The 16,345-nt window shown below is 46.1% G+C and overlaps 1 protein-coding gene across 1 annotated transcript in view; it reads left to right on the top strand.

Moving 5' to 3' along the window:
* The window catches only part of LOC115105043 (guanine nucleotide exchange factor VAV3), a 157,053-nt gene that overhangs the window by 118,710 nt on the left and 21,998 nt on the right, over positions 1-16,345 (top strand). The window contains exons 21-23 of the mRNA XM_065007087.1: positions 8,637-8,702; positions 10,293-10,327; positions 12,066-12,182. Coding sequence (XP_064863159.1) covers positions 8,637-8,702; positions 10,293-10,327; positions 12,066-12,182 — 218 coding nt within the window. The remainder of the gene's footprint in view (positions 1-8,636; positions 8,703-10,292; positions 10,328-12,065; positions 12,183-16,345) is intronic.

Consider the following 16,345-nt stretch of genomic DNA (forward strand, 5'->3'; position numbering starts at 1 on the left):
CATGACATGTTACCTCCCTCTTGATCAAACCATGCGTTAACAAACTATTTCAGATGAAACTAAATACATTGGTTTGTTCAATCAGTGAATCATATGCACCATTGTGTAAACTGAAACATTAAGCCCTGCCCTGACCAGTGACATAACGTTGTTGTGTATCAGCACTGTACAGGTACACCTATTGAAAGACACACCTATTAGACTGCGACAATAACTAAATGAGCAATGTGGAAGGAAAACAAGTGTCATTTTCTAAGTCTTCTTTCTGTTGAACATTTCTGTTTAATTCTCACAATATTCAGTAATCAACATGGCTCTAATTGATTTTCTTAGACTGGTCTGTTTTGTTTGGCAGCTTATTCTAATCTGACTGTGCCTCTGCGCTGTGTGACTCCAGTGTGACTCCTGTGTGACTCCAGTGTGACTCCTGTGTGACTCCAGTGTGACTCCAGTGCATTTCTAGCTGCATTGTCTGTCTGTCACACACTGCTAAGGGTAACTGCACAGGGGGTGGCTAATCCACTGCTTTGTCAATTGTTGAAACTGTAGGTTTCAGCATGGCATTTTTACAGCAACACTGAAGAGCTGTCGTAAACATGGAGGGTACACACTGAAACTACACCCAGACAACACTGAAGAGCTGTCGTAAACATGGAGGGTACACACTGAAACTACACCCAGACAACACTGAAGAGCTGTCGTAAACATGGAGGGTACACACTGAAACTACACCCAGACAACACTGAAGAGCTGTCGTAAACATGGAGGGTACACACTGAAACTACACCCAGACAACACTGAAGAGCTGTCGTAAACATGGAGGGTACACACTGAAACTACACCCAGACAACACTGAAGAGCTGTCGTAAACATGGAGGGTACACACTGAAACTACACCCAGACAACACTGAAGAGCTGTCGTAAACATGGAGGGTACACACTGAAACTACACCCAGACAACACTGAAGAGCTGTCGTAAACATGGAGGGTACACACTGAAACTACACCCAGACAACACTGAAGAGCTGTCGTAAACATGGAGGGTACACACTGAAACTACACCGAGACAACACTGAAGAGCTGTCGTAAACATGGAGGGTACACACTGAAACTACACCCAGACAACACTGAAGAGCTGTCGTAAACATGGGGGGTACACACTGAAACTACACCCAGACAACACTGAAGAGCTGTCGTAAACATGGAGGGTACACACTGAAACTACACCCAGACAACACTGAAGAGCTGTCGTAAACATGGAGGGTACACACTGAAACTACACCCAGACAACACTGAAGAGCTGTCGTAAACATGGAGGGTACACACTGAAACTACACCCAGACAACACTGAAGAGCTGTCGTAAACATGGAGGGTACACACTGAAACTACACCCAGACAACACTGAAGAGCTGTCGTAAACATGGAGGGTACACACTGAAACTACACCCAGACAACACTGAACATTTCACCATGTTGTCATGTGGGGGAAGTCTTATAACACACGTATGCATGCAACTGCGGGCCGAGTATTTACATTTACATTTAAGTCATTTAGCAGACGCTCTTATCCAGAGCGACTTACAAATTGGTGCTTTCACCTTATGACATCCAGTGGAACAGCCACTTTACAATAGTGCATCTAAGTCTTTTAAGGGGGGAGGATTACTTTATCCTATCCTAGGTATTCCTTAAAGAGGTGGGGTTTCAGGTGTCTCCGGAAGGTGGTGATTGACTCCGCTGTCCTGGCGTCGTGAGGGAGTTTGTTCCACCATTGGGGGGCCAGAGCAGCGAACAGTTTTGACTGGGCTGCGCGGGAACTGTACTTCCTCAGTGGTAGGGAGGCGAGCAGGCCAGAGGTGGATGAACGCAGTGCCCTTGTTTGGGTGTAGGGCCTGATCAGAGCCTGGAGGTACTGAGGTGCCGTTCCCCTCACAGCTCCGTAGGCAAGCACCATGGTCTTGTAGCGGATGCGAGCTTCAACTGGAAGCCAGTGGAGAGAGCGGAGGTGCGGGGTGACGTGAGAGAACTTGGGAAGGTTGAACACCAGACGGGCTGCGGCGTTCTGGATGAGTTGTAGGGGTTTAATGGCACAGGCAGGGAGCCCAGCCAACAGCGAGTTGCAGTAATCCAGACGGGAGATGACAAGTGCCTGGATTAGGACCTGCGCCGCTTCCTGTGTGAGGCAGGGTCGTACTCTGCGGATGTTGTAGAGCATGAACCTACAGGAACGGGCCACCGCCTTGATGTTAGTTGAGAACGACAGGGTGTTGTCCAGGATCACGCCAAGGTTCTTAGCGCTCTGGGAGGAGGACACGATGGAGTTGTCAACCGTGATGGCGATATCATGGAACGGGCAGTCCTTCCCCGGGAGGAAGAGCAGCTCCGTCTTGCTGAGGTTCAGCTTGAGGTGGTGATCCGTCATCCACACTGATATGTCTGCCAGACATGCAGAGATGCGATTCGCCACCTGGTCATCAGAGGGGGGAAAGGAGAAGATTAATTGTGTGTCGTCTGCATAGCAATGATAGGAGAGACCATGTGAGGTTATGACAGAGCCAAGTGACTTGGTGTATAGCGAGAATAGGAGAGGGCCTAGAACAGAGCCCTGGTGGACACCAGTGGTGAGAGCGCGTGGTGAGGGGACAGATTCTCGCCACGCCACCTGGTAGGAGCGACCTGTCAGGTAGGACGCAATCCAAGCATGGGCCGCGCCGGAGATGCCCAACTCGGAGAGGGTGGAGAGGAGGATCTGATGGTTCACAGTATCGAAGGCAGCCGATAGGTCTAGAAGGATGAGAGCAGAGGAGAGAGAGTTAGCTTTAGCAGTGCGGAGTGCCTCCGTGATACATAGAAGAGCAGTCTCAGTTGAATGACTAGTCTTGAAACCTGACTGATTTGGATCAAGAAGGTCATTCTGAGAGAGATAGCGGGAGAGCTGGCCAAGGACGGCACGTTCAAGAGTTTTGGAGAGAAAAGAAAGAAGGGATACTGGTCTGTAGTTGTTGACATCGGAGGGATCGAGTGTAGGTTTTTTCAGAAGGGGTGCAACTCTCGCTCTCTTGAAGACGGGAGGGACGTAGCCAGCGGTCAGGGATGAGTTGATGAGCGAGGTGAGGTAAGGAGAAGGTCACCGGAAATGGTCTGGAGAAGAGAGGAGGGGATAGGGTCAAGCGGTCAGGTTGTTGGGCGGCCGGCCGTCACAAGACGCGAGATGTCATCTGGAGAGAGAGGGAGAAAGAGGTCAGAGCACAGGGTAGGGCAGTGTGAGCAGAACCAGCGGTGTCGTTTGACTTAGCAAACGAGGATCGGATGTCGTCGACCTTCTTTTCAAAATGGTTGACGAAGTCATCTGCAGAGAGGGAGGAGGGGGAGGATTCAGGAGGGAGGAGAAGGTGGCAAAGAGCTTCCTAGGGTTAGAGGCAGATGCTTGGAATTTAGAGTGGTAGAAAGTGGCTTTAGCAGCAGAGACAGAGGAGGAAAATGTAGAGAGGAGGGAGTGAAAGGATGCCAGGTCCGCAGGGAGGCGAGTTTTCCTCCATTTCCGCTCGGCTGCCCGGAGCCCTGTTCTGTGAGCTCGCAATGAGTCGTCGAGCCACGGAGCGGGAGGGAGGACCGAGCCGGCCTGGAGGATAGGGGACATAGAGAGTCAAAGGATGCAGAAAGGGAGGAGAGGAGGGTTGAGGAGGCAGAATCAGGAGATAGGTTGGAGAAGGTTTGAGCAGAGGGAAGAGATGATAGGATGGAAGAGGAGAGAGAAGCGGGGAGAGAGAGCGAAGGTTGGGACGGCGCGATACCATCCGAGTAGGGGCAGTGTGGGAAGTGTTGGATGAGAGCGAGAGGGAAAAGGTTACAAGGTAGTGGTCGGAGACTTGGAGGGGAGTTGCAATGAGGTTAGTGGAAGAACAGCATCTAGTAAAGATGAGGTCGAGCGTATTGCCTGCCTTGTGAGTAGGGGGAAGGTGAGAGGGTGAGGTCAAAAGAGGAGAGGAGTGGAAAGAAGGAGGCAGAGAGGAATGAGTCAAAGGTAGACGTGGGGAGGTTAAAGTCGCCCAGAACTGTGAGAGGTGAGCCGTCCTCAGGAAAGGAGCTTATCAAGGCATCAAGCTCATTGATGAACTCTCCGAGGGAACCTGGAGGGCGATAAATGATAAGGATGTTAAGCTTGAAAGGGCTGGTAACTGTGACAGCATGGAATTCAAAGGAGGCGATAGACAGATGGGTAAGGGGAGAAAGAGAGAATGACCACTTGGGAGAGATGAGGATCCCGGTGCCACCACCCCGCTGACCAGAAGCTCTCGGGGTGTGCGAGAACACGTGGGCGGACGAAGAGAGAGCAGTAGGAGTAGCGGTGTTGTCTGTGGTGATCCATGTTTCCGTCAGTGCCAAGAAGTCGAGGGACTGGAGGGAGGCATAGGCTGAGATGAACTCTGCCTTGTTGGCCGCAGATCGGCAGTTCCAGAGGCTACCGGAGACCTGGAACTCCACGTGGGTCGTGCGCGCTGGGACCACCAGATTAGGGTGGCCGCGGCCACGCGGTGTGGAGCGTTTGTATGGTCTGTGCAGAGAGGAGAGAACAGGGATAGACAGACACATAGTTGACAGGCTAGAGAAGAGGCTACGCTAATGCAAAGGAGATTGGAATGACAAGTGGACTACACGTCTCGAATGTTCAGAAAGTTAAGCTTACGTAGCAAGAATCTAATTGACTAAAATGATTAAAATGATACAGTACTGCTGAGGTAGGCTAGCTGGCAGTGGCTGCGTTGTTGACACTACACTAATCAAGTCGTTCCGTTGAGTGTAAAGTTTCTACAATGCTGCTATTCGGGGGCTAGCTGGCTAGCTAGCAGTGTTGATTACGTTACGTTGCGTTAAAAGAACGACAATAGCTGGCTAGCTAACCTAGGAAATCGCTCTAGACTACACAATTATCTTTGAAACAAAGACGGCTATGTAGCTAGCTATGTAGCTAGCTACGATCAAACAAATCACACCGTTGGGACTGTAATGAAATGAAATGAAAATGTGATACTACCTGTGGAGCGAAGCGGAATGCGACCGGAATGCGAAAATTCTATTCAGTAGATGTTGGCTAGCTGTTGGCTAGCTAGGAGTGACTCCTACGTTAAGGACGACAAATAGCTGGCTAGCTAACCTCGGTAAATTAAGATAATCACTCTAAGACTACACACTCTAAACTACACAATTATCTTGGATACGAAGACAGCAAAGACAACTATGTAGCTAGCTAACACTACACTAATCAAGTCGTTCAGTTGAGTGTGATAGTTACTACAGTGCTACGGTAGACGGTGAACGTTTGCTAGCTGGCTAGCTGCTGGGCAGATAGGAGGACGACGAAATACGATAATTACGCAATTATCTTTGATACAAAGACGGCTATGTAGCTAGCTAAGAAGAAATTGCTAAGATTAGACAAATCAAACCGTTGTACTATAATGAAATGTAATGAAAAGTTATACAACCTGCAGACCGAAGCAGACCGAAGCGCGGATGCGACCGCTGAACACACTGAAACTACACACAGACAACACTGAAGAGCTGTCGTAAACATGGAGGGTACACACTGAAACTACACCCAGACAACACTGAAGAGCTGTCGTAAACATGGAGGGTACACACTGAAACTACACCCAGACAACACTGAAGAGCTGTCGTAAACATGGAGGGTACACACTGAAACTACACCCAGACAACACTGAAGAGCTGTCGTAAACATGGAGGGTACACACTGAAACTACACACAGACAACACTGAAGAGCTGTCGTAAACATGGAGGGTACACACTGAAACTACACCCAGACAACACTGAAGAGCTGTCGTAAACATGGAGGGTACACACTGAAACTACACCCAGACAACACTGAAGAGCTGTCGTAAACATGGAGGGTACACACTGAAACTACACCCAGACAACACTGAAGAGCTGTCGTAAACATGGAGGGTACACACTGAAACTACACCCAGACAACACTGAAGAGCTGTCGTAAACATGGAGGGTACACACTGAAACTACACCCAGACAACACTGAAGAGCTGTCGTAAACATGGAGGGTACACACTGAAACTACACCCAGACAACACTGAAGAGCTGTCGTAAACATGGAGGGTACACACTGAAACTACACCCAGACAACACTGAAGAGCTGTCGTAAACATGGAGGGTACACACTGAAACTACACCCAGACAACACTGAAGAGCTGTCGTAAACATGGAGGGTACACACTGAAACTACACCCAGACAACACTGAAGAGCTGTCGTAAACATGGAGGGTACACACTGAAACTACACCCAGACAACACTGAAGAGCTGTCGTAAACATGGGGGTACACACTGAAACTACACCCAGACAACACTGAAGAGCTGTCGTAAACATGGAGGGTACACACTGAAACTACACCCAGACAACACTGAAGAGCTGTCGTAAACATGGAGGGTACACACTGAAACTACACCCAGACAACACTGAAGAGCTGTCGTAAACATGGAGGGTACACACTGAAACTACACCCAGACAACACTGAAGAGCTGTCGTAAACATGGAGGGTACACACTGAAACTACACCCAGACAACACTGAAGAGCTGTCGTAAACATGGAGGGTACACACTGAAACTACACCCAGACAACACTGAAGAGCTGTCGTAAACATGGAGGGTACACACTGAAACTACACCCAGACAACACTGAACATTTCACCATGTTGTCATGTGGGGGAAGTCTTATAACACACGTATGCATGCACACACCCACAAACACACACATTCTTCCATAATGTGACTTTAATCTGGGAGAACAATAACAGGCCTTCAGGAGCACGCCAGATGAGGGTGTGGGCATCGCCGTCTTTGTGTACAGCTTACCCTGCCAATGTGTGTGTGTGTGCCTTTCCAAACCACACAGAGGCACACGCCCATTCAGACACCTTCCAGCTCTTTGTTTGTGTGTTTTGGGCTAGCTGTCTGGCTGGCTGGCTGGCTGGCTGGCTGGCTGGCTGGATGGCTGGCTGGCTGGCTGGCTGGCTGGCTGAATGGATGGTTGAATAGCGTTACAGCAGCAGCAGGGAGGAAGGCTATTTGCTATTTCTGCTGTCTGCTCTGGCTCTGCCTGAATCCACGTGGGCCTAGATATAAAAGCTCTCTTCTCTCTCTCTATCTCTCTCTCTCTCTCTCTCTCTCTCTCTCTCTCTCTCTCTCTCTCTCCCTCTCTCTCTCTCTCCCTCCCCAGCCCTCCCCTTTTTCTCACACTGTCCATTTTCACCTCTCCCACTTCCTTCCTGTCTCTCTCACTGGACTGGCTCAGTCAGACCCAGTGGAGTCAGAGACACTAGGTGTGATAGCCCAGGCTTTTCAGCACTGTCACTTTGCTGGCACAGCCTCACTATAGCTGGCATAGGCTGGGAGGTGTGTGTGTGCGTGCGTGCGTGCGTGCGTGCGCTTGCGCGCGTGTGTGTATTCATATGTGTGTATTTTTGTGTGTGTGGTGAGCGTCCTTTTTTCTATTCCTACAGATTTATCTCTAGCATGGTATTTCGGGGGAGGTGTGCTGCCAAGCAGTGTACAATCACAACCCATTAGCTGTTGAATGAGAGTTTTATATTTACCATTTCATATATTTCATTTAATTTGATATTGTGCAAAAAAAAAACATCATTACATCATCACCTTTAGGTTACTTAATCTCTGTGACAGCGGACCGAATTATTGAATGCTCAGTATTCATCACCGTGGTAACCAGCAGACCATAATTCCTGTGCTGGTGCCAGACTAATATAATCGATCACTGTAATTTCATTTCCCCCCCTTGGCTTGCGTCTGTTTACTCTAACAGGGTTAAGGCTTGATGATTATCACAAAACTCATCAGTCCCATAACCCCATAACCAATAGCAGAGCTTTCCAAGAGCACTGATAAAATGTGATTAGGCTAACTGTATCAGGGGCGCTTCAGGAGCACAGGCCTAACCAAATCAGATGGGCCCAAGTGCAGAAGGAAGAGGCTCAGATGTGTATATCCATGTGTGTGAAAGAGCCTTACAGAGATTAGGCAAGGAAACATAGTCCTAATGCAGAGCAGCATACTTGGGTTTTCATGGTGTGCGCACACACACACACACACACACACACACACACACACACACACACACACACACACACACACACACACACACACACACACACACACACACACACACACACACACACGTGTTAAATCAGCCAATGAGTCTGCATTGTATTCAATGCTACTAGACTCCTTTCGAGTCATTACCATTGGGAGAGAACAAGTCCTCAGTCTCAGCTGTTCCTTAACTCAACTCCCTCCTCGAGCGATTATTTAAACAATAATTAACTTGGCCTGTAAATCTGCTCTGCTCTGTGTTGCTGACCGAATTGTTCCTAAATTACAGAGAAGAAATCATCCAGCCGAATATAACACAAACATCCCTCTCTCTCTCTGTCTCTCTGTCTCTCTGTCTCTCTCTCTCTCTCGGGTCTCTCTCTCTCTCTCTCTCTCTCTCTCTCTCTCTCTCTCTCTCTCTCTCTCTCTCTCTCTCTCTCCCTCTCCCTCTCCCTCTCTCTCTCTCTCTCTCTCTCTCTCTCTGCTGTGGTTTCAGGGCAAAATTCTGGCGACGAGAGAGGTCGGCTTCTTTCCAAGTGACGCCGTGAAGCCGTGTCCATGTGTAAGCTAAGCACTAAGCACCCATGTTAGAAGTGTTGTTGTAGCAGTACAGTAGACGCGCGGGTGAGCAAGCAGGCAGATGAACATATTCTTTCAGGTGGTGAAACTGACACTGAGATGATTGATACTTCACTGTGTATTTTCACACTTCTTACCTTGATGATGAGTTGACTATGTAGTACTAGTGCAAAGAACGTACAACCTGTGTTGTAAGGCAAACAGGACCGAGTTTGGGAAATGCTGTCCTAGGCTATTATCTATGCTGTCCTAGGCTATCTATTACTAAATGCATTTGAAACATTTGCTGGTAAAACTAAATTTAGTGTATTTTGAATGAAACCTTTATGACTTGATTGTGTCACTGGACGTCATGTTCCTTCAGAATCCACATTGCTGTAAAGTGTCTGCTGTTAGTCTGACAATATGACATTCACATGCTCAGCAGCTGCATCGATGGACTTTTACAACGACACAGATTAGATGACCTACAGTGCTTGCTGAATGCTTACACCATCATAAAGATAACAAGTACATTATCCTACTTCATTGGGGTCATAAGAACCACCAAACCACCTGTTTACTAAAAGAAAAGAAAAACATGATGTTTAAATGTATCTACGGTAGCCCGGACTACCGGCAACAAATAGACTACAGTTGACTTAGTTTGCCAATAGGGGAAAATAAATGCTTAACTGACTTAGATGGATAAAAGTGAACTTGAGGTTGGGTGGGATTCATGGGAATGAAAGAACAACATTATCAAGTTACCACACCATTAATTATCAAGTTACCATACCATTAATTATCAAGTTACCATACCATTATCAAGGTACCATACCATTAATTATCAAGTTACCACACCATTAATTATCAAGTTACCATACCATTAATTATCAAGTTACCATACCATTATCAAGTTACCACACCATTAATTTTAAAGTTACCACACCATTAATTATCAAGTTACCACACCATTAATTATCAAGTTACCATACCATTAATTATTAAGTTACCACACCATTAATTATCAAGTTACCACACCATTAATTATCAAGTTACCATACCATTAATCATCAAGTTACCACACCATTATCAAGTTACCACACCATTCATTTTAAAGTCACCATACCATTAATTATCGAGTTACCACAAAATTATCAAGTTACCACAACTACAGTTGACTTAGTTTGCCAATAGGGGAAAATAAATGCTTAACTGACTTAGATGGATAAAAGTGAACTTGAGGTTGGGTGGGATTCATGGGAATGAAAGAACAACGGTTCACATGTTGCTCTCTCTCTCTCTCTCTCTCTCTCTCTCTCTCTCTCTCTCTGTCCCCCCCTCCCCCCCTGTCTCCCTCTCTCTCTCTCTCTCTCTCTCTCTCTCTCTCTCTCTCTCTCTCTCTCTTCTCTCTCTCTCTCTCTCTCTCTCTCTCTCTCTCTCTCTCTCTCTCTCTCTCTCTCTCTCTCTCTCTCTCTCTCTCTCTCTCTCTCTCTGTCCCCCTCCCCCTGTCTCTCTCTCTCTCTCTCTCTCTCTCTCTCTCTCTCTCTCTATCGTTCACTCTCTCTCTGTCACTCGTCTTTACCCCCAGGTCCCCAAACCTGTCGACTACTCCACACAACCTTGGTATGTTCACGTTCGCCTGGACCTCACCAAACTTGAATACAAAAATGCATGATAATGAACTCAAGTTACCACACCATTAATTATCAAGTTACCACACCATTAATTATCAAGTTACCATACCATTAATTATCAAGTTACCATACCATTAATTATCAAGTTACCATACCATTAGTTATCAAGTTACCATACCATTAGTTATCAAGGTACCATACCATTAATTATCAAGTTACCACACCATTAATTATCAAGTTACCATACCATTAATTATCAAGTTACAATACCATTATCAAGTTACCACACCATTAATTATCAAGTTACCATACCATTAATTATCAAGTTACCATACCATTATCAAGTTACCACACCATTAATTTTAAAGTTACCACACCATTAATTATCAAGTTACCACACCATTAATTATCAAGTTACCATACCATTAATTATTAAGTTACCACACCATTAATTATCAAGTTACCACACCATTAATTATCAAGTTACCATACCATTAATCATCAAGTTACCACACCATTATCAAGTTACCACACCATTCATTTTAAAGTCACCATACCATTAATTATCGAGTTACCACAAAATTATCAAGTTACCACACCATTAATTATCAAGTTACCAGACCATTAATTATCAAGTCACCATACCATTATCAGGTTACCACACCATTAATTTTAAAGTTACCATACCATTATCAAGTTACCACACCATTAATTATCAAGTTACCACACCATTAATTATCAAGTCACCATACCATTATCAAGTTACCACACCATTATCAAGTTACCACACCATTAATTTTAAAGTTACTATACCATTAATTATCGAGTTACCACACCATTAATTATCGAGTTACCACACCATTAATTATCAAGTTACCACACCATTAATGATCAAGTTACCACACCATGAATTATCAAGTTAACCACACCATGAATTATCAAGTTACCACACCATTAATGATCAAGTTACCACACCATGAATTATCAAGTTACCACACCATTAATTATCGAGTTACCACACCATTAATTATCAAGTTACCACACCATTAATGATCAAGTTACCACACCATTAATTATCAATTTACCACACCATTAATTATCAAGTTACCACACCATTAATTATCAAGTTACCATACCATTATCAAGTTACCACACCATTAATTTTAAAGTTACCATACCATTATCAAGTTACCACACCATTAATTATCAAGTTACCACACCATTAATTATCAAGTTACCACACCATTAATTATCAAGTTACCACACCATTAATTATCGAGTTACCACACCATTAATTATCAAGTTACCATACCATTATCAAGTTACCACACCATTAATTTTAAAGTTACCATACCATTAATTATCGAGTTACCACACCATTAATTATCAAGTTACTACACCATTAATTATCAAGTTACCACACCATTAATTATCAAGTTACTACACCATTAATTATCAAGTTACCATATCATTAATTATCAAGTTACCACACCATTAATTGCAGGCTATAGTTTAGTAAAATCCTTATTTGTGAGTGTAGGTTAGACTGTTTTGTAGTTGTTCTGTCACTAGATGTGTCCTCTGTGTTTCTCAGTATATCTAACCCCCCTATTCAATTCAATGCTGCTTTATTTATCTCCTCAGAGGCACTTACAGGTATCATACTGTACGTGCTACCTGTGTATGTATATATAGTTCTGTAACTGTCATTGCCTCCTGGACTGTAGGTTTGCTGGGCCCATGGAGAGACTTCAGGCTGAGGCAGAGCTGATCAACAGAGGGAACAGCACCTACCTGGTCCGCCACCGGAGCCGCGAGTTCACAGAGTATGCCATCAGCATCAAGTAAGTGAACAACATGGTACAGCACATTACAACATGGTACAGCACAGTACAGCACGGTACAGCATGGTACAGCACGGTACAGCACAGTACAGCATGGTACAGCACAGTACAGCATGGTACAGCACAGTACAGCATGGTACAGCACAGTACAGCACGGTACAGCACAGTACAGCACGGTACAGCATGGTACAGCACAGTACAGCATGGTACAGCAAAGTAGAGCATGGTACAGCACAGTACAGCATGGTACAGCACAGTACAGCACGGTACAGCACAGTACAGCACGGTACAGCACAGTACAGCATGGTACAGCACAGTACAGCATGGTACAGCACAGTACAGCATGGTACAGCACAGTACAGCATGGTACAGCACAGTACAACATGGCACAGCACAGTACAACATGGCACAGCACAGTACAGCATGGTACAGCACAGTACAGCATGGTACAGCACAGTACAGCATGGCACAGTACAGTACAGCATGGTACAGCACAGTACAGCATGGTACAGCACAGTACAGCATGGTACAGCACAGTACAGCACGGTACAGCACAGTACAGCACGGTACAGCATGGTACAGCACAGTACAGCACGGTACAGCATGGTACAGCACAGTACAGCATGGTACAGCACGGTACAGCACGGTACAGCATGGTACAGCACGGTACAGCATGGTACAGCACGGTACAGCACAGTACAGCACGGTACAGCATGGTACAGCATGGTACAGCACAGTACAGCATGGTACAGCACAGTACAGCATGGTACAGCACAGTACAGCACAGTACAGCATGGTACAGCACAGTACAGCATGGTACAGCATAGTACATCACAGTACAGCATGGTACAGCACAGTACAACATGGCACAACACAGTACAACATGGCACAGCACAGTAAAAGCATGGTACAGCACAGTACAGCATGGTACAGCACAGTACAGCATGGTATAGCACAGTACAGCATGGTACAGCACAGTACATCACAGTACAGCATGGTACAGCACAGTACAGCATGGTACAGCATAGTACATCACAGTACAGCATGGTACAGCACAGTACAACATGGCACAGCACAGTACAACATGGCACAGCACATTACAACATGGTACAGCACAGTACAACATGGCACAGCACAGTACAGCATGGCACAGTACAGTACAGCACAGTACAACATGGCACAGCACAGTACAACATGGTACATCACAGTACAGCATGGTACAGCACATTACAGCATAGCACAGCACAGTACAGCACAGTACAACATGGCACAGCACAGTACAACATGGCACAGCACAGTACAACATGGCACAGCACAGTACAACATGGTACATCACAGTACAACATGGCACAGCACAGTACAGAATGGCACAGCACAGTACATCACAGTACAACATGGCACAGCACAGTACAGCATGGCACAGCACAGTACAGCACAGTACAACATGGCACAGCACAACATGGCACAGCACAGTACAGCATGGCACAGTACAGTACAACATGGTTCATCACAGTACAACATGGCACAGCACAGTACAGCACAGTACAACATGGCACAGCACAGTACAACATGGCACAGCACAGTACAACATGGTTCATCACAGTACAGCACAGTACAACATGGTACAGCACATTACAGCATAGCACAGCACAGTACAGCACAGTACAACATGGCACAGCACAGTACAACATGGCACAGCACAGTACAACATGGCACAGCACAGTACAACATGGTACATCACAGTACAACATGGCACAGCACAGTACAGAATGGCACAGCACAGTACATCACAGTACAACATGGCACAGCACAGTACAGCATGGCACAGCACAGTACAGCACAGTACAACATGGCACAGCACAACATGGCACAGCACAGTACAGCATGGCACAGTACAGTACAACATGGCACAGCACAGTACAACATGGCACAGCACAGTACAGCACAGTACAACATGGCACAGCACAGTACAACATGGCACAGCACAGTACAACATGGTTCATCACAGTACAACATGGTACAGCACAGTACAACATGGTACAGCACGGTACAGCATGGTACAGCACGGTACAGCATGGTACAGCACGGTACAGCACAGTACAGCACGGTACAGCATGGTACAGCATGGTACAGCACAGTACAGCATGGTACAGCACAGTACAGCATGGTACAGCACAGTACAGCATGGTACAGCACAGTACAGCACAGTACAGCATGGTACAGCACAGTACAGCATGGTACAGCATAGTACATCACAGTACAGCATGGTACAGCACAGTACAGCATGGTACAGCATAGTACATCACAGTACAGCATGGTACAGCACAGTACAACATGGCACAACACAGTACAACATGGCACAGCACAGTAAAAGCATGGTACAGCACAGTACAGCATGGTACAGCACAGTACAGCATGGTATAGCACAGTACAGCATGGTACAGCACAGTACATCACAGTACAGCATGGTACAGCACAGTACAGCATGGCACAGCACAGTACAACATGGCACAGCACATTACAACATGGTACAGCACAGTACAACATGGCACAGCACAGTACAGCATGGCACAGTACAGTACAGCACAGTACAACATGGCACAGCACAGTACAACATGGTACATCACAGTACAGCATGGTACAGCACATTACAACATGGTACAGCACAGTACAACATGGTACAGCACATTACAGCATAGCACAGCACAGTACAGCACAGTACAACATGGCACAGCACAGTACAACATGGCACAGCACAGTACAACATGGCACAGCACAGTACAACATGGGACATCACAGTACAACATGGCACAGCACAGTACAGAATGGCACAGCACAGTACATCACAGTACAACATGGCACAGCACAGTACAGCATGGCACAGCACAGTACAGCACAGTACAACATGGCACAGCACAACATGGCACAGCACAGTACAGCACAGTACAACATGGCACAGCACAGTACAACATGGCACAGCACAGTACAACATGGTTCATCACAGTACAACATGGTACAGCACAGTACAACATGGTACAGCACAGTACAACATGGCACAGCACAGTACAACATGGCACAGCACAGTACAACATGGTACAGCACAGTACAACATGGCACAGCACAGTACAACATGGCACAGAACAGTACAACATGGTTCATCACAGTACAGCACAGTACAACATGGTACAGCACATTACAGCATAGCACAGCACAGTACAGCACAGTACAACATGGCACAGCACAGTACAACATGGCACAGCACAGTACAACATGGCACAGCACAGTACAACATGGTACATCACAGTACAACATGGCACAGCACAGTACAGAATGGCACAGCACAGTACATCACAGTACAACATGGCACAGCACAGTACAGCATGGCACAGCACAGTACAGCACAGTACAACATGGCACAGCACAACATGGCACAGCACAGTACAGCATGGCACAGTACAGTACAACATGGTTCATCACAGTACAACATGGCACAGCACAGTACAGCACAGTACAACATGGCACAGCACAGTACAACATGGCACAGCACAGTACAACATGGTTCATCACAGTACAACATGGTACAGCACAGTACAACATGGTACAGCACAGTACAACATGACACAGCACAGTACAACATGGCACAGCACAGTACAACATGGTACAGTACAGTACAACATGGTACAGCACAGTACAACATGGCACAGCACAGTACAACATGGCACAGCACAGTACAACATGGTTCATCACAGTACAGCACAGTACAACATGGCACAGCACAGTACAACATGGCACAGCACAGTACAGCATGGCACAGTACAGTACAGTACAGCACAGTACAGCAAAATACAATACAGTACAGCACAGTACAGCAAAATACAATACAGTACAGCACAGTACAGCAAAATACAATACAGTACAGCACAGTACAGTACAGCACAGTACAGCACAGTACAGCATGGCACAGTACAGTACAGTACAGCACAGTACAGCAAAATACAATACAGTACAGCACAGTACAGCACAGTACAGCACAGTACAGCATGGTACAGCACAGTACAGCATGGTACAGCACAGTACATCACAGTACAGCATGGCACAGTACAGTACAGTACAGCACAGTACAGCAAAATACAATACAGTACAGCACAGTACAGCACAGTACA

This window comes from Oncorhynchus nerka, linkage group LG22 (genome assembly GCF_034236695.1).
Source record: "Oncorhynchus nerka isolate Pitt River linkage group LG22, Oner_Uvic_2.0, whole genome shotgun sequence".
Taxonomy (NCBI): Eukaryota; Metazoa; Chordata; class Actinopteri; order Salmoniformes; family Salmonidae; genus Oncorhynchus; species Oncorhynchus nerka.